This window comes from Rosa chinensis, chromosome 7 (genome assembly GCF_002994745.2).
Source record: "Rosa chinensis cultivar Old Blush chromosome 7, RchiOBHm-V2, whole genome shotgun sequence".
Lineage (NCBI taxonomy): Eukaryota > Viridiplantae > Streptophyta > Magnoliopsida > Rosales > Rosaceae > Rosa > Rosa chinensis.
Genome location: NC_037094.1, coordinates 52467919 through 52493989, shown reverse-complemented (window position 1 = coordinate 52493989; position 26071 = coordinate 52467919). Strand labels below are relative to the sequence as shown.

At 36.3% G+C, this 26071-nt stretch overlaps 2 protein-coding genes across 4 annotated transcripts; both read right to left on the bottom strand.

Moving 5' to 3' along the window:
• Positions 1-2144: 2144 nt before the first annotated feature.
• On the bottom strand, positions 2145-5736 carry LOC112175433 (immune-associated nucleotide-binding protein 9). 2 transcript variants are annotated; one of them, XM_040511904.1, is made up of 6 exons: positions 5610-5736; positions 4911-5157; positions 4422-4699; positions 3601-3765; positions 3369-3503; positions 2145-2606 (listed from the first exon to the last, which is right to left on the bottom strand). In XM_040511904.1, exons 2-6 carry the CDS (start codon positions 5137-5139, stop codon positions 2586-2588), a joined length of 828 nt encoding a protein of 275 aa, XP_040367838.1. In that variant the 5' UTR covers positions 5140-5157; positions 5610-5736; the 3' UTR covers positions 2145-2585. The 2 variants fall into 2 exon arrangements, with proteins under 2 accessions (XP_040367838.1, XP_024168878.1); XM_024313110.2 differs by having other exon boundaries at positions 2152-2658.
• A 1910-nt stretch (positions 5737-7646) lies between these two features.
• LOC112175436 (immune-associated nucleotide-binding protein 9) lies at positions 7647-11635 on the bottom strand. 2 transcript variants are annotated; one of them, XM_024313114.2, is made up of 6 exons: positions 11481-11635; positions 10343-10589; positions 9916-10193; positions 9114-9278; positions 8882-9016; positions 7647-8140 (listed from the first exon to the last, which is right to left on the bottom strand). In XM_024313114.2, the coding sequence occupies exons 2-6, from the start codon at positions 10569-10571 to the stop codon at positions 7940-7942; spliced, it is 1008 nt and encodes a 335-aa protein (XP_024168882.1). In that variant the 5' UTR covers positions 10572-10589; positions 11481-11635; the 3' UTR covers positions 7647-7939. The 2 variants fall into 2 exon arrangements, with proteins under 2 accessions (XP_024168882.1, XP_024168883.1); XM_024313115.2 differs by having other exon boundaries at positions 11506-11628.
• Positions 11636-26071: the final 14436 nt, after the last annotated feature.

Sequence of the window (26071 nt, the reverse complement as noted above, 5' to 3'; positions counted from 1 at the left end):
GAAGAGCAGTCTTCCTCGACATCGGAAGACTTTCATTTCATTGTGGAAAAAGATATTCAAGCTAGGAACCCAAGTAATGGTGATATGACAAACTCATCAAAGAACCCCTTTACTCGTACGACACCAGTACCAATATCTCTAGAGGATGCTCCCGAGGTAAATTCAAACCCTTTACTCATAACAAATAATGTTGTTCATGATGAGTCTAACCCTGAGCCTCATAATGTCATACATCATAGATCAAATCTTGAGTCTAATGATGTTGTGCATAATGAGGATGCCATACTTGATGAGCCCAATATTGAGTCTAACGATCATATACATAGTGAAGGTGACCTTGAAACAAGACCCAACCTGGAAGGAAGTGAGGTCTCGAAGTATCAGTTACCATCTCGATCTACAAGAGGGAGAGCCAAAGTCAATTATGAACCAGACCCTAAAGCCAAGGCCAGAGCCAAAGTCAATTATGAACTAGACCCTAAAGCCAAGGCCAAATATCCCATTAGCAACCATGTACCGATCCATAGATTATCCAAGTCATATGAAACTCTTGTATTCCAATTATCTACTATTGTCATTCCAACTAAAGTGCAGGAAGCCTTGGCAGACGCTAAATGGACATAAGCAATGAAGACTGAGATAGGAGCCTTGGAAAAGAACGATACATGGGAACTTATGCCAAAACCTGTAGGAAACCAAAAATGTGGGGTGCAGGTGGATCTACACACTGAAGTATGCAGCTGATGGAAAACTCAATAGGTATAAAGCAAGGCTTGCATCAAAAGGCTACACACAAACATATGGAATTGATTATGAAGAAACATTTGCACTAGTGGCCAAAATCAGCACAATCCGCATATTAATGACTTTAGCTGCAAACTTGAATTAACTTCTCAAGCAATTTGATGTGAAAAATGCATTCCTACATGGAGACCTCAAGGAAGAAGTATACATGGACTTACCTCCAGGATTCATAGCACCATCATAAAAGGGCATGGTTTGGGAGGTTCAGTGAGTCAATGAAGACATTTGGCTACAAGAAGAGTAACTCTATGAGCTTAAGCAATCTCCTAGAGCATGGTTTGGGAGCTTTAGTGAGTCAATGAAGACATTTTCCTTCAAGAAGAGTAACTCTGGTCATACTCTCTTCTTGAAGTGAAGAAAGGGCAAGCTGACTGCTCTAATTATTTATGTAGATGATATGATTGTAACAGGAGATGATCAAGAAGAAGAAAAGAAGTTGGAGGACTATTTGTCATCTGAGTTTGAAATGAAAGACTTGGGTGAGCTGAAATATTTTCTAGGCATTGAGGTGGCCGGATCAAAAGAAGGCATTTCCTTATCTCAAAGAAAATATGTCTTGGACTTACTCATTGAAACAGGTATGTTAGCTTGAAAACCTACTGATACGCCAATGGAACAAAATCACAAGTTAGGGGAATATCCTGATCAAGCACCTACCAATAAGGAGAGGTATCAAAGAGTACTAGTTGGTCGGCAGACTCATATACCTATCTCACACACGCCCAAATATTGCATATGTTCTGAGTGTGGTAAGTCAGTTCATGCATTCCCCAAGTGAAGCTCACATGAATGCAGTTTACCATATTCGTAGTTACTTAAAGTCAGCTCCAAGTAAAGGAATTATGTTTTTAAAGAATGGACACTTGGAGGTTGCTGGGTACACTGATGCATATTAGGCAGGATCTATCATTGATAGAAGATCGACCTCAGGATACTTTACTTTTGTGGGAGGTAACCTTGTTACTTGGAGAAGTAAGAAATAAAAAGTAGTTGCCAGGTCTAGTGCAGAGGAAGAATATAGAGGAATGGCCCAAGGAATATGTGAAATGTTATGACTCCGTAACCTATTGAAAGACTGGGGGTTCAAGCCTAAACACACTATGAACCTATTATGTGACAACAAGGCATCCATAGACATTGCACACAATCCAGTTCAAGATGACATAACCAAACATGTTGAAGTGGACAACCACTTTATCAAGGAAAAGCTAGAGTCAAAGATCATTGATGTGGCACAAGTGAAGACTGAAGACCAGCTTGCAGATATTCTACTGAAGCTATTTCAAGTAAAGTATTTCACAGCTCACTCAACAAGTTGGGCATTCGAGACATCTATGCACCCACTTGAGGGGAGTGTTGACATGAGCTGTATCATATCAATTAATCTTTATTATGATTTATTTTGTGTATCAATTAGCATTAGTGATACTTAGATCAACATTTATTACTTTTCTTTATATGTACATGGTTACTTACAACATTATTCCGATACAGTTCAAGAGTTGAGATATTAATTAAACTTCCACCTGTGAGCCAGCATCTTTCACATTTACACATGATACCATAGCCATAAACCAGACGTCGCAACCAGTTGCAGCAAACTCCACGATCTCCTTACCACATAGCCTATCAATCATTACATTAAAGAATAGCACATCTGAATCTGTGGTCTATGCTGCCGCTTCTGTAACTTTTCCGCTTCTCTGCTTGTAGATCGTCACTAAGCTTTCGGATTTCATTCTCAGACCTTTGTTGAGCCTCTTGGGCAATCTCTTCAGCTCTTAATCGTGCAGCATGTTCACCTGCTAACTTTTGTTTAAGCATTATGGTATTCTCTCTTATCTTTAACTCACCCTGCATATTTGTGATTCAGATAAAAGTATACATGAAAGTAAAAGCACATATAAAAACAACTTATTAGTAGAGGCAAACATGCACCTTGTACTCTGAGATCTATATTACCCACTCAATCTTTCCAAATCCAAAGAAAGGAAAAATGAATTGTTTTTATATGGGAGAGCACCTGAATCATAAGACTTAAAGACTCCCAATGCAAGATTCAAAACTCAATAAATGAAGAAGGTGATATGGCACTTAACTTGTTTCATTCTACCAATAAGGATTTCATTCTACAAATTTTATTAACTACTATCAAGTACATTAAGCTCCCCTTAAGTCACATTTAATGTCATTGCTATTCTGTGCATCCAGATTTCTACCCGAAAGTTCAAACTTCTCCCAATCTCGTGTCTCCAAGATTGTGAGAGTTGTGGGGAGTGTTAGACCACCTTAAATCACATTTAGTATGAATGCTGATATCATATCTCCAAGTTTTTTAGGCTTTTTCTATTCACTGTACAAATAAGACCAACAGCCAGTGCGAGAAAGTACACACAAATTCTTTACAAATACAAAGATCTCAGTTTAAAGGGGTTGGTCAATAGACACAGGACTATGGCACAGGATGCAGCAAAGTGCAAATTAATTTAGTTTTAACCAAGTCAACTGTTAAAACATGCTGACGGCAATTATTAAATGCAAACAAAATGCAGATGAAAATTTACCATCTCAGTAATTCGTTTAAGCTGCAGATCATGTGCAAGCTGCATCTGCTCATTCAAATGAGATATGTCTCGTTTTGAATACCCCTCCAAAGAAGCAACCTCTTCTTGTTGATCACGAAGTTTCATGGCCTCTTTCTGTCCAGATGCAACAGTGTTTTGATCATTATATTCAATACCAACATAGTAATAATCTCAAGAAATTACTATAAATAAAAGAGAAAACAACAAATACCTTCACTTCAGCAAATATCTCATCCGTGTATGGCCGCCCACCATTCTGTGCTGTAACCAAGTTTACAAGCGAGAGAAGCCGCTGCACTTGTTCGACCCTCTTGCTTTCATCCTTAGTCTTGTTATCAAAAAGCACACAGCGATTTCCACACAGACCAAGGATTTCCTAAATTGTTGCAAGAACTGATTATAAGTCTAGTGCATGATCAGGCTCATATCAAAGAGAATACTGGATCAAGCAATAAAAATAAAAGCAAATTCTTACATAAAATATGTCAAAATGATCATCCATTAATTCCATGTTACTAATAGATATCTGTCAACTTCTAATGGTACTGCTCATTTGAACCAAGCCTACCTTATATCACCATCATTAATAAAGACCAACTTTATTTTCTGGGAACAACAATGACAATGACAGTATGACACCGATATTTTTTATAAAGAGGTAATGCACATTTGATGTAAGCAATGAACGGGGAGGAGTTCCCAAGAACTGTCTCAGTTTAGAGAGGACAAGCATTTTCACTAAGTTTGATATCATTTGGAAACAAATCTGGGGAGCAAACAAAAGAAAAAAATGGAGAAGCAACAAGAATGCTTCAACAGAACTTCAATACTTCTAAACTCATGTCTCAATTAACTTGACTATATTCTTTATCGATCAAATTTATAAGTCCAAATGAAATACTAATGATGTTAACAGATACAGTTAAAAAGAATATCATATCCCGCTCATTCAGAAATGGAAATGAAAGTAGTGATGTTATCATGACATTTTAAACTGGGGAAAGGAAAACAAAATTGAAGAAACAAATTTACCTTCAAAGGCTCCGGGCAATCACGGCCCAAATAATCTTCCAAAGTGCTATCATTTTCTTCCAACTCATCTCCCCCCGTAAAGACAATAATCATATAGTCAAAGATTTTACTTCCAAATAGAGTTTCCAAGCTACGGATTGCAGACTCCTCTTCTTCTGATAAGCGAGTTTTAGTTGAGAGAACCACAAGAACAGCATCGATTCCATCCTTGGCCAATTTAATGCATTGGACAATTTCTTTGCCAATAAAGTCTGATTTGGCAGAATTATCAAAAAGACCTGCGGCATACCACACAAATCAAAAGGAAAGAATAACCATTGAAAAACAGGTTATTAATCTTCTTCTTCTATTTTTTTTTTTTTTCTTAGCCCCCCTCCCCTTCTTGACAGGGTGAAAAGCAGGTACTTAAATGCTTAACTCGTAGTGCTGCTCCTAGAGACATTTTTTAGATACATAATTACAAAACAAATACACGTCGGCAAACTTTACCAGGAGTGTCTATAACATTAATTTGTTGTCCATCTTCCAAGGTAGCAGTCTTCAATTCAGTAGTGGTCGTGACAGTACTAGAGCTACGCCTGGAATTGAAGGCTTTTTTGCCAAGAATGCTGTTGCCTGTTGCACTTTTTCCATTACCAGTGCGTCCAACTAAGACCATAGTGCGAGCAGCATTAGAAGAGGGAAGTTCCAGCTCAACATCAATCGAACGTCCACCCATTATACAAAATCAGAATACCTGCAACCATATATGTTTTATATTCTGTCAATGCTTCATAAACGAGGAAAGTATTTCAATTGGAATGAGGATACATAGCAAGCATATAGTCCATATTATCTTTTCTCACTGCTTCATAATGACAAAAGCACGGCAATACTTTCATCACTGTATATATCTAGAAGACTCACGCACAAATTTGCAATGACTCAAGTTATACGAGTAAAAGAAAATTAATTTTTGATTTGAGCAAAACACACTGATTTTTAAACATGTAAGCCATATGTAGTTCTATGAGTCAGCAGCGCGAATTCCTGTACATAGACCTATCTACCAAAAAAAAAAAAACAGAGAGAGAGAGAGAGGGAGAGAATCATCTGATGAACACCAGGCACGCCGACAATTGAAACAAGGCAAAAAAAAAAAAAAAACTGTAGAATGAAAGAGACGGTACGATTGTAATAACAGCATACAAGATCGTCTCGATCGAATGGAAACTCAACTCAGGTAGAGGAAGATTGAAGCCAAGAACAAAGAGACTCTCTCTCGGAGGCCACACAGATAGAGAAGTAGAGAAGTTCTTTGTTATGTCTCTCTGTGTGTATATGAGTTGTGAATTTATACGATCCTCCTCGAGGTTTCTGCTCATGTACTCTCTTACATTGATGCTGACTTACTTTACACGGAAAGAAAGAAAGGAAATCAATACCTTCCTCTTTCCACGGGGATGGGAAAATTGCAATTCCCATCAATTTTCCTTTCCAGTGTTTGGAAAGGCCAGGAATATGGTCATATATTTTTGTAATAAATGCAGGAAACTTTATCACCAAGGGTTTCTTTGTTCTACAGCACATCCATCTGGTTTCACTCATACAATGCTAATACTTTCTGTCAAAATGATACATCCTGCGTTCAAGGCCTTAAATCTTTGAGTACCATATTTGACATGAAGACATTAGGCTTCTGCATTTCTGTGTTTCATGCAATCCTAATAGTTAAGATCAAGGGCATAAAAGGACTGCAGATCCTATGTCATGCACGTTCATTTCTTCTATTCTTATTGTTATCTTTTTCTTGTTCTGTACCTCTTGCAACAGCATGAAATGTCGCTTGCACAAATTGAGTTGCAGAAAAAAGTAGATGCTCAGTTTAATTCTTCTTTCTTTGGTGCAATGGAGGAAAAGATATGCATTCCTTTGCCGGTGCCTGCACTGTGGGAGAGATCTTGCAAAGGGCACAACAGTCGTACTGTTTAATGTAATTTTGAATGTCTCGAGTTCTGATGTTCCAGCAAAACTGTAAACTTCGACCAAAAAGAAAAAGCAGTACTATGAATCCTGCTATGGAAATATCAAATATGGAATGATGAAGTTTTGAATAATGAACATTTATTCTGTGTAGAAAAGCTAAATACCTAAACAGTGTGGAAAAGCAGCTGAAAGAATCGTCTTTTTGAAACATATATGAAGAGCTGTGTGGCTAACTTTTTAACATGACAAGGAAAATGTAGCGTACATAGTCTTCTATCTGAAGTTTCATGGTTTTAAACGGTACCAATGGAATCACCTGATAAAACTCTTTGAAACACAAATGATCGATGCCTACACATATTTAGATATCATCACTATGCATCACATATCATGTTACCGAGTTCCTTAAAATCACTCAAACTGATGCATTCTTACCAACATGATAGGATTACTTGCACATCAAAAAACTGCATTTGTCAGTCTTGCTATAATTGAAGGCCGGTAGTAGTATAGTACAACTCTTATCAGTTATTTCAGTGATAATCAGCATTTAACTAGGCATAAACGCTTCTAGAAACAATTTTGAAGGAACCTATTACGCAATTTGAGAGGCACTGCCTGCTGCTGTTACTTTCTCAGTATAGCAGAAAGCAGCAGCAAATAGTCCGCTCATTTTGAAGAAAATTCTATACAGTAATTGGCTCAACATCTTAAATCATCCTTCCCTCGGTGTTTAATCTACTCCTAGCTGTTAGCTCTTACAGATCTCTTTCTCCAAACACAACTAAACTCTGTTAGGCGGAATTAATCACCGCCTTCATTCGATTCAAGCCTTGTCAGCTGAAAGAGTTCTCGTTCAAGGTGATGACAAAATAAAATTAACTTTAAAACTTCAGTCCCAATTGCAGCTTGGCCTGTTCCAAGATCAAGCAAGTACTCAAAGCTGTACCTTTGATCAATCTTTAACAAATGAACAATCTTAATATGCTACTTTCGGTGAATCAACATGGCCCCGAGACAATATGCTTGTTATTGTTTCTGGCATATGATGAAAATAACAAGTCCTTCATCTTCTGGAGCCTCTGCACCACTGGTTCAGTGGTTTGGTATGCTAGCCGGGTAGGTACATGAATGATTTGAGTCGATAACCAAATCAACTCCATAACCTGCTTTATATTTGAAAATAGTAAGCGCTCCCTTACATGTCGTTCCAAGATGCAACAGCTGACTCGGAACTAGATTAAATAGGATTAGAGGACATATTACTTTTAGATGTAACTCATGAAACAAAAGAGATGATCATAAAACACTACTGAAATCACATGGGTTGCTGATCCCGTCTTTCAAAGTCTACAAAGAATGTGGAAATCCCACTCAAACAACCCAGCATCTCATATAAAAAGGGGAAAAGTACGTTTAGATATAAAAATTCCAACTGTGAGCCAGCTTCTTTCACATTTACACAGGATACCATAGCCATCATAAACCATATGTCGCAGCCAGTTGCCACAAACTTCACGATCTCCTTACCACATAGCCCATCAATCGTTACATTAAAGAATAGCACACTTGCTTTCAACTCTTTTCCGAAGCTCCTCCTCTGCTTTTTGTAGATCGTCTCTAAGCTTTCGGATTTCATCCTCAGACCTTTGTTGAGCCTCTTGGGCAGTCTCTTCAGCTCTTAGTCGTGCAGCATGTTCATCTGCTAACTTTTGTTCGAGCATCATAGTTGTTTCTCTCATCTTTAATTCAACCTGTATATTTGTGATTCAGTTAAAAGTACACATGAAAGTAAAAGTTCAATATTTACAAGCATATAAAAACAACTCATTAATAGAGGCAAACACCTTGTGCTCTGAGATCTATATTACCCACTCGATCTTTCCAAATCCAAAGAATGGGAAAATGAATTGTTTTTATATGGGAGAGCACCTGAATCATAAGATTCCCAATGCAAGATTCTAAACTCAATAAATGAAGAAGTTGATATGGAGATCAACTTGTTTCATTCTACCAATAAGGATTTCATTCTACAAATCTTATTAACCACTACCAAGTACATTAAGCTCCCCTTCAGTCACATTTACATGTATCCAGATTTCTACCCGACAGTTCAAACTTCTCCTAATCTCATGTCTCCAAGATTGTGAGAGTTGCAGGGAGTGTTAAACCACCTAAAATCACATTCAGTATGAATGCTGATATTGTGTTTACAGATTTCTACTTAGCTGTTCAATTCTCTTGCTCTAAATTTATGTTTATTAGGCTCATTCTCTTCACTGTACAAAAAAGACGATCAGCCAATGCAAAAAATATATACACAAATTCATCATTCTTCACAAATACAAGGATCTCAGTTTAAAGGGGCTGGTCAACAGACACTGGACTATAGCACAGGATGCAGCAAAGTGCAAATTGTAATTTTAACTAAGCCAACTGTTAAAACATGCTGATAGCAATTATTAAATGCAAACAAAATGCAGGTGAAAATTTACCATCTCAGTAATTCGTTTAAGCTGCAGATCATGTGCAAGCTGCATCTGCTCATTCAAATGAGATATTTCTCGTTTTGAATACCCCTTCAAAGAAGCAACCTCTTCTTGTTGATCACGAAGTTTCATAGCCCCTTTCTGTCCAGATGCAACAATGTTTTGATCATTATATTCAATACCAACATAGTAATAATCTCAATAAATTACTATAAATGAAAAAGAAAACAACAAATACCTTAACTTCAGCAAATATCTCATCTGTGTATGGCCGCCCACCATTCTGTGCTATAACCGAGTTTACAAGCGCGAGAAGCTGCTGCACTTGTTCGACCCTCTTGCTTTCATCCTTAGTCTTGTTATCAAAAAGCACACGACGATTTCCACACAGACCAAGGATTTCCTAAATTATTGCAAGAACTGATTATAAGTCTGGTGCATGATAGGCTCATATCAAAGAGAGTACTGGATCAAGCAATAAAAATAAAAGCAAATTCTTACATAAAATATGTCAAAATGATCTTCCATTAATTCCATGTTACTAATAGATTTCTGTCAACTTCTAATGATACTGCTCATTTGAACAAAGTCTACCTTATATCACCACACATCACTAATAAAGACCAACTTTATTTCTGGGAACAACAAATGACAATGACACCAATATTTTTTGTAAAGTAGTAATACACATTTAATGTAAGCAATGAACAGGGAGGAGTTCCCAAGAACAGTCTCAGTTTAGAAAGGACAAGCATTTTCAATCAGTTTGATATCATTTGGAAACAAATCTCGGGAGCAAAGAAAATAAAAAATGGAGAACCAACAGGAATACTTCAACAGAATTCCAATACTTCTAAACTGATGTCTCAACTTGACTATACTCTTTATCGAACTTACAAGTCCAAATGCAATATAACGATGATGTTAACACATACATTTAGAAAGAATATCACATCCCGCTCATTCGAAATGGAAACGAAAGTAGTGATGTTATCATGACATTTTAAACTAGGGAAAGGAAATTGATGAAACAAATTTACCTTTAAAGGCTCCGGGCAATCACGGCCCAAATAATCTTCCAAAGTCTCATCATTTTCTTCAAAGTCATCTCCTCCCGTAAAGACAACAATCATATAGTCAAAGATTTTACTTCCAAACAGAGTTTGCAAGCTAAGGATTGCAGACTCCTCTTCTTGTGAAAAGCGAGTTCTAGTTGAGAAAACCACAAGAACAGCATGGATTCCATCCTTGGCCAAATTAATGCATTTGACAATTTCTTTGCCAATAAAGTCTGATTTGGCAGAATAATCAAAAAGACCTGCAGCATACCACACAAATCAAAAGGAATGAATAACCATTGAAAAGCAGGTTCTTAAATGCAACTACGTCATATACTCATAGTGCTACTCCTAAAGACATTTTTTAGATACATAATTACAAAACAAATGCACGTCAGCAAGACTTTACCAGGAGTGTCTATAACATTAACTTGCTGTCCATCTCTCAAGATTGCAGTCTTTAATTCACAGGTGCTCGTGACACCATTAGAGCTACGCTTGGAATTGAAAGCTTTTTTGCCAAGAATGCTGTTGCCTGTCGCACTTTTTCCATTACCAGTGCGTCCAACTAAGACCACAGTGCGAGCAGCATTGGAAAAGGGAAGCTCCCAGTCATCATCAATCGAACTTCCACCCATCGTATAAAATCAGAAAACCTGCAACCATATATAGTTTATTTTCTGTCAATGCTTCATAAACGCAAAAAATAATGCAAGTAGAAAGAGGATACCTAGCAAGCATATAGTCTATATTATCTTCTCTCACTTCTTTATAATGACAAAGTACGGAAATACTTACATTACTGTATATACCTAGAAGACTCACGCACACATTGCAATGACTTAAGTTATATGAGTAAAGAAAAATTAATTTTTGATTTGAGAAAAACACACTGATTTTCAAACATGTAAGCCATATATATATGTAGTTCTATGAGTCAGCAGCACGAATAACAGAATGTAATTGCCACAAACACAAGTTAGGAACAAGTACAGGATATTCCACATAAGGATGATCAAGAACCAGAACTAAAGCAACAGAATTTCTTCTCTTTACCAAAATAAAAAAGAAAATAATAACCATGTTTGAGAAGTTTTTCAATGAAACACCATTGAACCAAGCGGTAAAAGCATATGAACTAAATCTGTACAATGCAAGTTAAAATAGTAAAATCATAGACTAAATTAAGCAAGGACAACAAAACCAAAAAACAAAAAAAAAATACAATTAACAACAATAAAATTTAAGCTTAATAATCATCGATCAGCTATGAAACACAGTTCAATTCATTAAAAAAAAACTAACCGAAAAATATTAATTTGATCGCAATTAAGATAATTGACCTATCTACCAAAAAAAAAAATCATAAACCGATCAAACAATCCAAAACCTAAACCAGCCGAAGACGCTAACCATAAGATCACAATCATTCCGTTCGCAAAACCAAAAAAGAGAGAGAGAGAGAGAATCGTCTGATGAACACTGGGCACGCCGACAATTGAAACGAAGCAAAAAAAAAAAAACTGTAGAGTGAAAGAGAAGCATACAAGATCGTCTCGAAAGGAAACTCAACTCAGGTAGAGGAAAAGGAGCGAAGCCAGGAGCACAGAGACTCTCTCTCGGAGGCCACACAGGGAGAGAGAGAGAGAGAGAGGCAGAGAAGATAACAAAAGAGAAGTCTCTGAGTGCGAATGAAGTCCTGTATTTATACGATCCTCCTCGAGGGGATGATATTTTGAGGGAAATGGACTCTTCTAAGTCTTCGCGGGGCCCGCCATTTTTTAATTATTTTTTTTTTATTTGCGTGTGTGATTATCCAAAAACCCACCCGAACTTTCTGCTGGTGTACTCTCCTACATTGGTACCGAGTTATGTTACCAACAACAAATGGGGTTGCCAGCTACGTACTATAGTGACTCCTAGGGATGGCAATGGGGCGGGTTGGGGATGGAGATCACAATACCATCCCCATCTCCGGGGTTATTCTCTACCCCCATCCCCGCCCCAATCCCCAATAAAAATATATTGGGGATTCCCCGTCCCCATCCCCACTGGGGACTAAGCCTCCAAACCCGCCCCAAATCCCCAATAAGAATTTAATAAATAAAATAATTTTTTCTCATATTGCCTTTTTTAAAATCAAAATCTACAACAAATAAATTTAAAACATGATTAAATTCATAAATCATAATTCAGTGAGTTCGAAAGTCAAAACACCATTAAAGTAAAAGTGTAGCCATTAAAGTAAAGTAGTGTATATATATATATATATATATTTATGATTTATATTATAAAAATAAATTAAAATATATATAAATTAAATATATGTATATATTATTGGGGCGGGTTTGGGGATGGGGATCACAATACCATCCCCGCCCCATCCCCAATCTTGAATAGCGGGGATTGGGGATCCCCATCCCCATTCACCATTTGTCCCCGAATTCTCCCCCCATTAGGGGCGGGTATCCAATGAAGCTCCGCCCCGCTGGGGATTTTTGCCATCCCTAGTGACTCCACATTTATCCGCGATAAAAGTTCTAGGCTCGAATTTTGATTAGACAAGGAATAGGATTGCCAATTCGATTTTGTTATTGTTACCCGCCTTTAACCCAAGTGTTTACACGAATAATTAAAGAGAGTAATGTGTGATAATGTGATTGTTTATTTAATTTTGTTTGTTTTTATTTTATGTTTATCTAAAAATTAAAATATGTTTTACACTTTTAACCTTTTAAAATAAAAAAATATTGATATGATAATTTATTAAATAAAGGGTATTTTAGGTGTTTTAAATTTTGGTGAAGCCTATGACACTAAGAGTGTGTTTGGATGAGGGAAAATATGATGGAATTTAATTGAAAGTAAGGATTTCATAATTCCTACAAGCTAATTCCCTCGTTTGGCATTATCAAACTGGAAATTTTAAATTTCTCTATGGAAAAAATGAAGGAATTCATCAATTAAATTCCCCACTTCAATTTCCACCAAAATAGGTGTCATTTACGAATTTCCTTGCAGTATTCAATTTTCATTTCCAAAACAAGGTTTTTTTCTATTTTATTTTTTTATTTGTTTTAAACTTTCTTAATTTATTACACATTTGAAATCCTAAATGGTTACAACCAAACAACAGAAATTGCAATTAATGGAATTTTAGATTGATGAATTTAAAGATTCCATCATTTATAAATTCCTATGGATTTCATAATTTTCTCATCCAAACGCACCATTATGGTAGTAGAGATTGAATAGTTAATTAAAAATCTTATTATATTTTTCATTTTGAAGAAAATACGAAAGAATTTTTTTTTTTTTTAAAGAATTTTCATTTATGAATTGATTAAATGTTATATGTCGGAGAGATCAACAATCACTTTTATCAGTTCAACAATCACTTTAATTGGTCGGAATTGAGCATTACAAAAGTACTATCTATTATCTCTTCCACCAAATAAATTAGTGGCTCGAAATGATGGTCTACTCTCTACCTGTAAGAGTTCTTCGCCGAAGCATTAGAGGTGAATTTCAAAGATCATCCCAACTATATTATCTTATTAGAGATATGTTAAGGCAATCATACAATATTACTTATAGTTTACTAAAATTTCATGTCGTAAGTATGATTACCATTTTTCTAGACAAGAAACCTATTACACCTCGTACCAAGATTTACTAATTTACTGGTCATTTGGATGGTTAACGACAATTATCTTCATTTTTACATTGAGCTTGTAAGGGACTTTAAAAAGTTAACTTTTTCTTCCGTTGTATAATGAGAAAACTTCCTTCATAAAAGTTGTAGAGGATGTTAAACTGAGTCTGTGAACACATGGCACACTAAAATCGAAGTTTATTTCAATGAGTTATGGTCTACGAGAGTAGAATTACTACGTCGGATTTTTTGAAGACTTCTACACGTATCGAAATTTCCCATGATTACTATAAATAGGAGGCGTTTTAGGGTAGCTCTCTCCCACTCACTCACAAATCGGACAACACATACACGACCTGGCTTCTAACTCGACTCATTTTCGAAACCTAATCCTTCCTCCGTGGTCTAGCCATTTCAGGACACCAAATCAGCGCAGCTTAGAGCGCCTCTCCACGCTGGTGACATTCTCAGCTTCCCCTTCCACCAACAGTTGATGAGCAAAGCAAATAGACATAAAGAGGGCTTCAGCAGACCACACGATTGACCCAATCAGAAATCCAGTTTTTGGCCACCATAGACAACGAGATGACCTAGATTTTGGAGCTTCCTTCGCCCTAATTCTAATAACCATATAAATCTCATTCATCGATTCAACCTGTGGAGGACAAATCAAATGATTGAAATTTTGGATTCCTGAAACTTTTGAGGTGAATTCTGGCTTCTAATCTCGAATTTGAGCTTTGCTATAGTTAGAAGAATTCTTGGGCTCGTTGTTATTATTGAATTGGCATAGGTTTCGGCCCCCAATATGGGTTTGGAGTGTCGGTGTGTGAGGAAGCGTGTCGCCTCCTTTGATCTTTTGTTTTAGCTTGTTAGGTAGAGCTCAGTACGTAGGATCATGTTGATGTAATCTTTGTTATCATTGGTAACATTTAGTGAGTGATCGAAACTCCCAAAGTTTCAGAAATTCGAGTATGAATTCGTGATAATCTAACGGTTAGATTGTCATGATTTTACATTAGGTCGTTATAATTATTGAGTCGACGAAACCTTTGGAGTTTGAGACGATTCCAATTTGAGTTCAGATTTCGAACGAATTATTAAATAAGGGTTCTGGAGTTTTGTCATGAATTTGAATCCATGATTTATGATTTAGTTGAATGTTATTTTTCTTATGATGGAAGTGTTGGATTTGAGTATTAATCATGAGTTACGATTTCCAGTGATATTCCAAAATTAAATTTTGAGTAAGATTTGAGGACTATTAAATATGTGTTGTGATTATGAGTATATGTCTCCCATTGAGATGTAAAAGATTTATTTACCAAGAGCTAAACAAAAATCAGACTAATGAGTGAATGTTATTAAGGAGGTTAATTATATTTATCAAGTGCATGCATGCTTTACCTGGTCAGTAGTACCCTCTAGGTAATATTATGGTCGGCAGTAACCTCCAGATCATATATCCGATCAATAGTACCCTCCAGAATATATATCCAGTCAATAGTACCCTCTAAATGACATGAGATTATTAGTCGGCAGTATTATTTGATACGTCATCTGGTCGGCAATACCCTCCAACTAGCATGAGATGGTTAGTCCGTAGTACCCTCCAGGTGGCATGAGATTGTTAGTCAACTGTACCCTTTAGTCATCGCTCATTTCGTGGGTGCTATTTAGATACTTCAGATATAGTGAGAAGAGTATTTCGGTCGACAGTACCCTTTAGATGGCACGAGATGTCAATCAGCAATAAACTATAGATATTCCAGCTAAAGTGAGTTCTTGTATAGTGTAATTTGTCCTTCCAGCGTCTTTCATTTAGTGGCTGTCTAGTGAGTACTACTAGCAATTTGATCTTAGTAGCCGCTGGTAAGTGCTACTGGTGACGTGATCCTTGTGACCGTCTGATGAATGCTATTGGTGACATGATGTTATACCTTATATCCATTTATCACATGATGTGACAAATCCAGTTTAGCCACCTTACCTCCTCCACCACCACTCCCACCTTAGTGACAACAACCAAGATAAGTGTTTGAACCTAACAATTTTTCACGTTCATCTTCTTAAACCCAGCAAAAAGCAAATAATATATATATATATAAGGCCCTTCTAGTGAGAGATCTTTTTTGGTCTTTTTTAGGGATGGGGCGTTAGACCAACTTTCGATCATATTTTGGCATTTCAACCGTTCGGTTTTTAGGTCATAATGTGTAGATTACCTCTGCAAATTTTCAACTAAATTGATTATCGTTAAGACATTCAAAACTGCGATTTACAATTATATGTATGAACAGTTCAGGTTGAACAGATACGGTTCGTCCATTGATTTAATCTAGTTCAATACCTTAACGATCACCAATTTGACTGAAAAATTGCATAGGTGATCTATACATTACGACCTAAAAACTGAACGGTTGATATTGCGAAATGTAATCGAAAAGTTGGTCTAATGCCCTATCCCTAGAAAAGACCAAAAAATGGATCCCTTAGTGGAAGGGCCCTCAATACACACACACACACACACACACACATTGTAATACCTTGAAAATTCGTTATTATATTCAGAGAATTTTTTGAAATTAATTTAGTGGTTGTTGGTACGAGATGTGGTTCGTGGATGGAGCGGGAAGTGTTTTGGACGATTTTTGTTTTCGAAAAGTATGGTTTTAGGGGGGGGGGGGTGCAAAGGTTAATTTTTTATACGTTGGGTTTCTCTAAAAACTTCCTTCACGAAAATCATAGAGCACGTCAATACGAATTCGTGGACATGCGGCACGCGAAAATCGGAGTTCGTGTAAGAAAGTTATGAGCAATTGAAAATTAGGAAAATTCTATAAATATAAGAAAATTCCGAATTTTTTCATGAATCCCAAATTTTCTTCTTTTTCCATTTTCTCCACCAGATTCTCTCTATTCTCTCTCCTCTGCGCAACCCAGACCTGCGCGCAGACCAGGTGACCCGACTTGACTCAATCTTTCTCCTCCGGCCACCTCCAGCGACGGGACAAGCCAATGACCACTCAAACTTGCCTCGCCGACCGCCCTGTGGTGGTGAGTTGCTCGGTGGCTCGCCGGAAGTAGCAAATCGGAGTGCCAAAGTCTATGCTTTTGGGATCCGACCGAATTTTCCTATTTCAGCCTCATCTCGGCCGATCCTCCCGATTCTGGAATCGTCTTCTCCTCTAGATCTTCCCCATACCCGCCTTGAAGGATGATTTTGCTTGTGGAGTGAAAGATCAAGGTTTGAAGAAAACAGTGCACAAAGAATCTAGAGCTTGATCAGACGGCAGAAATTAATTGATCTTGCAAGCTTGATCTAGGATGATCTAGACCGATCCAGACTTAGCTCCAGGTATGGAAGTTGCTCAAATCTTCATGATGATAATGTTTGATGGCATTGATTTTCCAGTTGTAGAGTTTGACCTGGCCGGGGCGCTTGGTGGAGCTCTGGCCATGTAAGGAACAGTTTCTGATTTTATATATCATCTACTCGTTGATATGAGCATTTCAATACATAATACGTAATTTTTGGAGATCGTATGAGCATGTTAGAGTTTTTGTGATTTAGAACCGTTCAGTTTTCGATCCGTGTGGATTCGATTGTCCAATCGACTTGTGGTTTTGATATAGCTATCGTAGAAGTGTTCCGGAGACTTTGGGGTGGTCTTGGATTCAGTTTCGCCTCGATTGGCGTTGCTTTTGGGGATTTTAGTTCAAAACGGAGGTTTCAGACTTTAATCGTTTGTGATATGTGTACTAAGTTGAAACCGTATGTGATTAGGTACTTGATGAAGTATTCTTGGATGGATATTTTGTGGTTGTACTACTCTATTCTGTATAGAAGATGCAGCAGGATTCAGAGGTGAGTAATCTCACAATGTTCATTTACGAACGGATTTACTTTATCTTGTTGAGAGTTATTTAGTTAACTGCAAACTATAGTTAGTATTAGTAGCATTCCTGAGTGAATGTCTACGTGTGTGTGTATATATATATATTTATGTGAAATATATATGTGTTGGTGGATTTGTTGTAATAAAACATTATTTGTGGGTGCGTTCAAGTTATTGTTTTTGGGTGTGGCTTTTCGTGAAACAATATTGTGAAAATGGTTGATTTATATTGTTTTGAAAAGTGTTATGTTTTGTGGAACATTTTTAGGTCATAAATACTGATCGGGATTGGGTAACATTTTGGGTCCATTGTGAGTTGCTTAATGTTTTGGTCTTTGTACCGAGATGTCATAGATGGTGATTGGGATTGTGTATCATTTTGGGTTCAGTGCGACTAGCTTAATGTTTTGGTATTTATACCATGGATCCAAAGACTTGAGAGTTGGGGATCGTGGATCGTGGATCACAAAATGTGATCGAGGGTCGCGAATGTGACCGAGGGTGGGAAATCGAGAATCACGCCTTTGGCCGAGCGAGTGGTTACGATTAGTTAAAGCTCTAGTCTGTCTGTCGGGGTATCTCATGGGGGTAACAGCGAGATTTCTTGTGACTCATGAGTACGAGTTTTTAAAAGAGAGTCTTGAGTATATTATTTCTTTTACTGTCTATGATGGACGGGAGTTGTTTCCTTAATTGGAAAGTGTGGGTTTTTCTCGTGATTTGTGTGAGTTGTTTCCTTAATTGGAACGTGTGGGTTTTTCCCGTGATTTGTGTGAGTTATTTGAGTTGTTGTACTTGAGTTTACTCATACGAGCTTTCATAAACTTACCGGGTTTGTTATGTGGCAACCCGGTGCACTAGTCAATGGTGTAGAGGTTAATCATGCAGGTCAGGGTAATCGTGGCTGAAACTGAGGTAGCGTGCTAGTAGTTTTATAGTATGAAGCTAATTTTGTGACTTTACCGTGATTAAGACTTCCACTTGTAGTAAGCTCTGAGAAGCATTTACTTATTATATTGTTGTGACAATTTAATTCGTAACTTGTGTAATATTTGACTCCGCGGAGCAAGTCTGTATTGACCTAGTGGGTTCAGGACATCAGTATGTACTTGGTTTAAAAGAAAAAAGTTTTCTACATATTTTGTATTGATGGCTGAATCATCACGCATGTATAATTATGAGATTATATATATTGGTTTTTAAGTGTGTTTAAAAATCAGGGTTAAAAATCAGGGCATGACACACACACACATATATATCCCAGCAATTGTTCATGTTCATCTTCCGAAACCCAGCAAATAGTTATGATGTCATCTTTCTCTCTCTAAAGTTTCCATCAATTGATAGGAACTTAAACAACAACAATAACAAAAAAATTTGATCAACAACACAAACTTAAACAATGAAAGCAAGAAAATTTGATCAACAGATTTGCTATAATTCCATTAGAGATTGCCACATCAACAGATTCTAATCCAATAATGAAAAAATTCCTACAAACACATTTTCATACTCCAAAGCACATATTGGTTTACAACTTCGAAAACATCATAAAGTTAATGACAGTGATGTCACCATTGTGGAACTTTCGCAGAATCTTGACAAACCCATTTTGGAAGAGAAATAGAAGATTTGGGAACTATCAAGAATCAAAAAGAATGAGAATTAATTGACGAAGTGATATTGCAGCCTATTGCCTAAGTGATTGTCGAGGAGATGGTTAGGTAGGCTTTTTGAAAGAAGAGAGATTGGTGATGGGATTGAGCTTCAATTTGATAGAAACTCATCTAAAAGAAACTCATTCCAACCATTAATTACAAATTGAGGGTGATTTTGGTACTCTTTCAGCCTTTCTCCCATGTGTGCAAAGCTTGGGGCAGGGAGAATAGAGGGGAGAGAGACATATGGTGCTTCAAGTGGGCGACGGAGATGGAAGAATTGCTAGACGCTGGTATTACAAGGTTGGATTTGATGGGAGATGAAATTAAAAATATCCCGGCGAAGAACAATTAATGGGTAATTGACGATGAATGAGGGAGAAATAAGTTTTTTTAATTCTTCCTTTATTACTCTCTCTTAATTATAAAATTTATTTTTTTTAAGAATTAATTATAAAATTCATATTAAATCATGGTTCAGATAAAAAAGCAATTTGATGGCACATCAGTTATTTAGCTCTCTTTTTCAGCCTCACGTGCGTCACACATGGTCAATTGGACGATGCTGTGACAAAAAATTGACATAGCTACTACATTGGCAAGAAAATATAATTTCAGGTATCATATTGATAAGTTTAAAAGTCCATGTATCATGTTGTTGCAAAAAAACTCTTATTCTAAATCAAACATCTGCAATCAACATCGTTTAACAAACTCTCATCCAATCTCCATCCTACTCTAGCTTATTCCAATAATTGTTTATCCTTCTTCTCTTCATATCCCCATTTCAAATCTCGTCCAACATCATCTGACACATCTATCCTATAACATCTTCAGCCATTCCCATCCAAATTCTCATTCTAAATCTTGTCCAAGATCACCCGCCACCTTTCATCTTACTAGTATTTCAAATTTTATCCAACATCTCTCATCACTTCTCATCCTAACCCATATTCCAAATCAATTTCAACAACAGATGAAGCAAATTACAAAGTTTGAGTGAGAGACAGTGTTAGCTACAGGGGACGCCCTCATCCAAATGAACATTGAAAGGCAAGGTCTAAACCGCTGCCGAAGAGAGTAGAACTAAGGTATATTAATAACTAAATATTAAATTAAATTAATTGCATCTTCCTCTTCATTATTATCTCTCTGTTTGTTTTGTTTGCGACTTATGTTTTAATTTTTTCTTAGGGAGTAGTAGGATAGGTTGGTCTTTGATAAAAGATTTTGAAAGTAGTGGATCCACCATATGATTTTACCAAATATTCCAATCACCTTTGAATTTGGAATTTGCTATCAGTTCGGGGAAAAAAATTATTGTATGATTTAGTGTGCTGGTGTTGCATGGTTTTGAATCACTTAAGCATCATAAGACTCAATTAATGTTTTCAACTCATCTAGCATCGTTTTTCAATTACTTGAATTTTCATGTTGAAAACTATACTTGGGTGATTGATCGAATAGAATTTGAGAATCTCGCTTGGACAAATCAGCATGGTTAAGAATATGAGCTTATACATGATTTCTCAATTCTATTGTTACATTATTTAGATTTTACGTACAAGTGATTTCAATTTTCAGTGTTTTCTTAAGCTACATATGAAATCAAAATATTTCACATTTTAGTGTTTCTCATCCTAACCTATATTTCAAATCAAGCTCAACAACAGAGGAAGCAAATTACAAACCTTGAGTGAGAGACAGTGTTGCCGCAGTGGACGCACTCTTTCAAATGAACATTGGAAGACAATGCCTAAATCACCACTGAAGAAAGTAGAGGGTACATTAATAACTAAATATTAAGTTAACCGCAACGTCCTTATTATTCTCTCTTCGTTTGTTTTGTTTGCAATTTTTGTTTTTCATTTTTTTTGGAGTAGTAAATTAGGCTAATCTTTGATAAAAGAGTCTGAAAGTGTGGATCCATCATTTGATGTTATGCTAATGTTTTAATTACTTTTGAATTTGAAATTTGCTATCAGTTGCTCAGAGAAAAAGTTGTTATATGATTTAGTGTGCTGGTGTTGCATGATTTTGAATCGCTTAAACATCGTAAATCTCAATGGTTTCAACTCATCCAGCATCGTTTTCAATTACTTGAATTTTCATGTTGAAAACTGTAATTGGGTGATTGATTGAACAGAATCCAAGAAACTCACTTGGATATATTGTCATGCTAAAGCACATATAAGCTTATACATGGTTTCTCAATTCTATTGTTATGCTATTTATATTTTACGTACTAGAATTAGTGTTTTCTTAAGCTACATATGAAATCGAAATATCACATCCCCACCCCCACTACATAAAGAATGGTCTTTTCTGACGACAACTACTTTTGGTTGGAAGTAGCAAGTAGCATTATTTCCGACTAAAAAATGGTCCATCGGAAATATACTTTTGGGATGTCTATTTGTGGCAACCTATATTTTCATGATACTAGGGAAGTAAAATATAGTGAATATTTTGATTTTTGCTTGAGTATGGACATATATTCTTAATGGTTGATACGATGTATTCCATCAATTGATTGAAGGCTTCAACAAATTATTCAGGTTTATGAGTTTCTCCTTTAAGCACTTGACTGCCTCTTTAAAGCTGCAAGTGTTAAGTAATTTGTAAAATAAAATAAAAAATATGCAAATGTATACATTATGGACAGACAACCCCCCCCCCCTGGTCGTGAAGACGGGGTTCACACACATATTTATAGAGACCAACCCATTTTATTTGTCTCTTTAAACCTAAACCAAAAGAAAAGCCCAAGTTTAGTTCTCATACTTCTATTACTCTGTTAGAGTTAAGGTTGATGTCATACGTTTAGCGACAATCCAACTCTCAAACTCAAAACCTTGTTTGTTTTCTTTATCATCTTCCTCCCCTTTATGATTCTTTTTGCAATCACCACTTTAACTAAGTTGAAGATCAAAGCCATTGCCATAAACAATAAGGACAATCTTAGAAGCTGGAAGTGTCGATGTTGTTGAAGTGCCTTGGAGAGTTAGGATACCAAATTGTGATTCATCAAAGCTAGTAACAGGAGGTGGATCCTTAGAAGTATGTGGTGGAAACTTATAACCAAGAGTTGACGGTTTATACAAAAAAGTAGAGGAATCTAATAGTGTCGGCATCCAATTTTACTCTCTCTTATACCTGCTTATTCAATATCAATTTTTGACCTATTTGCCTTGGACTATAAAATTTTCAGGTTTGTTCTACTTTGTTTACTGAGTTCTCGAAATTTTTTTTTTAACATAAAAGGATTAGTGAATAAGAATACTTGAGACTAAGGAGAAACCTAAGAAGTATAAGCCAGCTTTTGAAACGAGGTAGGGGGATCTTAGGGAACCTCTATTTAATTTATTGTGTGCTTGGCTACTATTTTGCAGTATGTGATTTCCTTTACTAAACTTAATTGATGAATAACTTATTGGGTGTTATATGTTATTCATTATATTGGTTGATTAGCATATTCATAAATTCTCATATAATAAGGACTGATGATTTTGATAGAACAGAATGGAATGAAATCTATGAAATTATTCTTTGGTGTAGTTGAGCTTAATCCATGGGGATCAAATTTCAAGTGGGGTAATAAAGTTGTGCGATTTTGGTGATCGATGTTAAGTAAGATGACTAGCAAAAATGGAATCATAGCTTGGGTGATGGGGTTAGTTCATATGTTATTTCATCTAGAGTCACCTCAAAGAGGTAAATTGCATGGTATGAGACATGTAGGCTCATTTTGTTTTAGCATGTGAGTTAACAGGCATGCTTGTAGTTGAAAGTAGCATTGCACACATGCATTACTATTATTGGTTTGTGTTGTTTAAAGAGGCTTAGCCTTCTATTGAGCTATTGTTGCTCATCTCTACAAAAATTTTACAGGTACTGAACATGAGGTTTAATTTTCCCTTTTGAAGAGCTTTGTGAATAATGTGAAGAAAGAGTGTGGCTTGCCTTGTTAAGTTTTCAAAAATAAGATCAAAGGCTGCTAGTATGTAACTTTGCTTTTGAAATAATAGTTTGAACCTTTTGTTTTAGACTTTAGTTATGTGAAAATAATGAAGTATTAAGAGGGTTTTGTTAAATTATGTTTAGTCCCTATACTTCGGCCATTTTTTCGTTTTAGTCCATGACCTATACTATGGCCATTTTTTCGTTTTAGTTCATGATATTCTCAATTAATCTAAAAAGTCCCTAACGTCACAATTTTCATCCAATTAGTACACCCTGTTAACATTCCGTCAATTCGTGCCGTTAACTTGATGATGTGGCACTCGAAGCCACACCACCTCAGCATTTTGCATGCCATGTAATCTATAAATTGTCCAATATACCCCCATGCATTTTCCCCCATTCTTCACCAAAAAATAACTTCAAAGTGAGTGAATTTTTCACTCCAAAAACCCCATCCATTTCCCCTATTCAAACTCCCAGTATTGTGTTCTTCCAAGGCGCTGCCGTAACCTTGATCCTACACCACATCATGAAACCCAAAATCTTGATGAGAACCACTCCCACTCTGCAACACTTGTTCAACCCAATTCAAACCTAAAACTCCTCGCTATCTTCCCATTCATGAATTTACAATTACACACAGCGAATAACTGATTTCCATGAGCTCCAGCCTCCTTTAGCCACCGAAAACATAACCTCCGGATCAAAAACAACGTTGCATCCACAACAGAAGCTGCATAGCATAAAATCTCTCTGGATTGGAAATAAGCTTCTTCACCATAGCTCAACATATAACATATTTTTCAGAACATAAACGATTTGTTGCAGATCTATTGTTGCATACAATGAAATTAAATAAAAGAAAAGCATATCTATACCTGAGAATCTATATCGAAGCATGAAGAACAACAGCTGAAATTCACCCAAAAAGAAAAAAAAAATTAAAATTCAAACTACCCGCACAAACAAATAAAGTTAACGCGATCCAGATCTAATCGCTCCATTTCCAGCCAAATTCACACAAAACATACGAAAATAAAGCAGAAACTCACTTTATTTCCAACCGTTTCGGCGCTGCGGCTCTGGATTTCTCACCTTTCATGGCTGAACCTGTCAAAAAACGCAAAGAATAGGTGTGAATCGTTAGGAATCTGGCTGGACTCAGTCCGAATCAACTGAGTCTGCCAGGTTTGGGTTTCCCATCTCAATTTAACACAATCCTTCCTCTACCAAATCGAATCTCAAACCTGTCTCCATCCTAAAGCCAGCTTCAAGCTGCAAATCGGGAAGCAAAATGCCACCGTATTTCCAGACCCGATCTGACCTTTCCTTGCATCCATTTTCTTCTTCTCAGCAATACGAAGCTATCGGCTTCAAGAAGCCAGAGGTTGAGATCGATGGAGACTCCACGGGTGGGACCCGAACCCGACAAGGCGGCGGTGCGCAGCAACAAAAAGGATGAGTAGGCCTGTGATCTTCAGTTGATTCCCAGCGGCAGTCTGGAGGCCATGACCAGATCTGGCTTTGGATTTTTGAATTTCGATGGGATCGTATTTGGGCTTTTGGATTACGGGGTTGGAGAGCAAGGAACTGGAATTTGAATTTTAGGGTTGGTTTTAGGATTAGGTTCTGGGTTCGGCTTAAACACCCGTAATAGAGGGCATGGACATTATGGACATTTCGCTATTGGAAAGGCTTACTTGGAGTTGAGTTGGCCAACATTTTGCTGCTATATAAGCTTACAAACGGAGCAATTGGACGTACTGTACTGATTAGACGAAAATTGTGATGTTAGGGACTTTTTAGATTAATTAAGAATGTTAGGAACTGAAATGATGACAGCGTCATAGTACAGGGACTAAACAAACTTTAATCCTATTGTAATCTACATGTAAATTATGTTTGCTGCAATATAAGTTTTTTTCTTTTTTCTTTTTTCAAAATCCTTGCCATGTTTATTTAATTGATTGTGTCTTTCAATTGATTTTAAATTTTTTCATTTGTTTATATTATTTTACAGCTCTTCTATTTAGGTATAATTCAATTGCATTTTACTGAAAAATGTATAATTCAGTTGGGTATTTGAAGTCGGTGTCTTCATAAAACCTAAAGATTATTTTAGAATTGAAATCTCCCAAAATGATTTTTATAGAATTAGTTATGATTTTTCAAAATTTCAAGTCTGCTGCAAGACTTTTTGAAAATAGCAAAACTGTCTTGTCCTTTCTATTTCTTTTAGTAGCATTCTATGTTCAATTTTGCTTGAAGATACAAGTATGTTCAAAACTAGATATTCCCACGTTCTTAATGAAATCATCCTTGTTCTTTTTGGAGTTCGTAGGAAGAATTTATGCCTCCATGATATTAGCTCTATGCATTAGCATTTCTGCTGCATAGGCAACTTTGTTATTTCTTTTGTACTTCAAATCTGATCCAAATGGATTGCAAGTTTCTTTTATTATTCTTCTTTTCTATATAAATTATACCTTTAGCTATAAAAAAATAAAAATAAAAAATAAAATAACTGAGTTGCGGCGTGACATGCACTATTATTTTCGAGGGCTAAAAATCTCTTAAAAAAAAGTCTAAAGCCTAGAGCCTAAAACCTAAAACCCCCATCTCAGTTTGAAAAAGCTAAACACATCAAATGGAAAAAGTAATGGATAAACTACAAGCACTGTATAAACCATCAAAATCACATATTAAACAATACCCTACCTCTACACAAAAAATAACCAAAATAAGAAAAGTACACTGATAATCTAAAACGATAATATCAGTGTGCTTTTCTAATATTACAGATCAATCAATACTTCAATAGCTGAGTGCTGCATAGTTTATTATTATTGAAAAATACTTACATCCAAACTAGTTTGGACCCGTGTGTCCAAACTCTCTCTTATTTGCATAAAAAGAATAATCTAAACTCATGGTTTAACCATTCAAAAGTTACATCAACCATT

Coding starts and splice junctions, on each gene's coding strand:
- LOC112175433 (XM_024313110.2), bottom strand. CDS start 5,139: ATGGGTGGACGTTCGATTGATGTTGAGCTGGAACTTCCCTCTTCTAAT. Junction 3,766..4,421: donor ATTGCCCGGAGCCTTTGAAG/GTAAATTTGTTT, acceptor GCAACAATTTAG/GAAATCCTTGGTCTGTGTGG. Junction 2,659..3,368: donor TTAAACGAATTACTGAGATG/GTAAATTTTCAT, acceptor ACAAATATGCAG/GGTGAGTTAAAGATAAGAGA.
- LOC112175436 (XM_024313114.2), bottom strand. CDS start 10,571: ATGGGTGGAAGTTCGATTGATGATGACTGGGAGCTTCCCTTTTCCAAT. Junction 9,017..9,113: donor AGATATTTGCTGAAGTTAAG/GTATTTGTTGTT, acceptor GCATCTGGACAG/AAAGGGGCTATGAAACTTCG. Junction 8,141..8,881: donor TTAAACGAATTACTGAGATG/GTAAATTTTCAC, acceptor ACAAATATACAG/GTTGAATTAAAGATGAGAGA.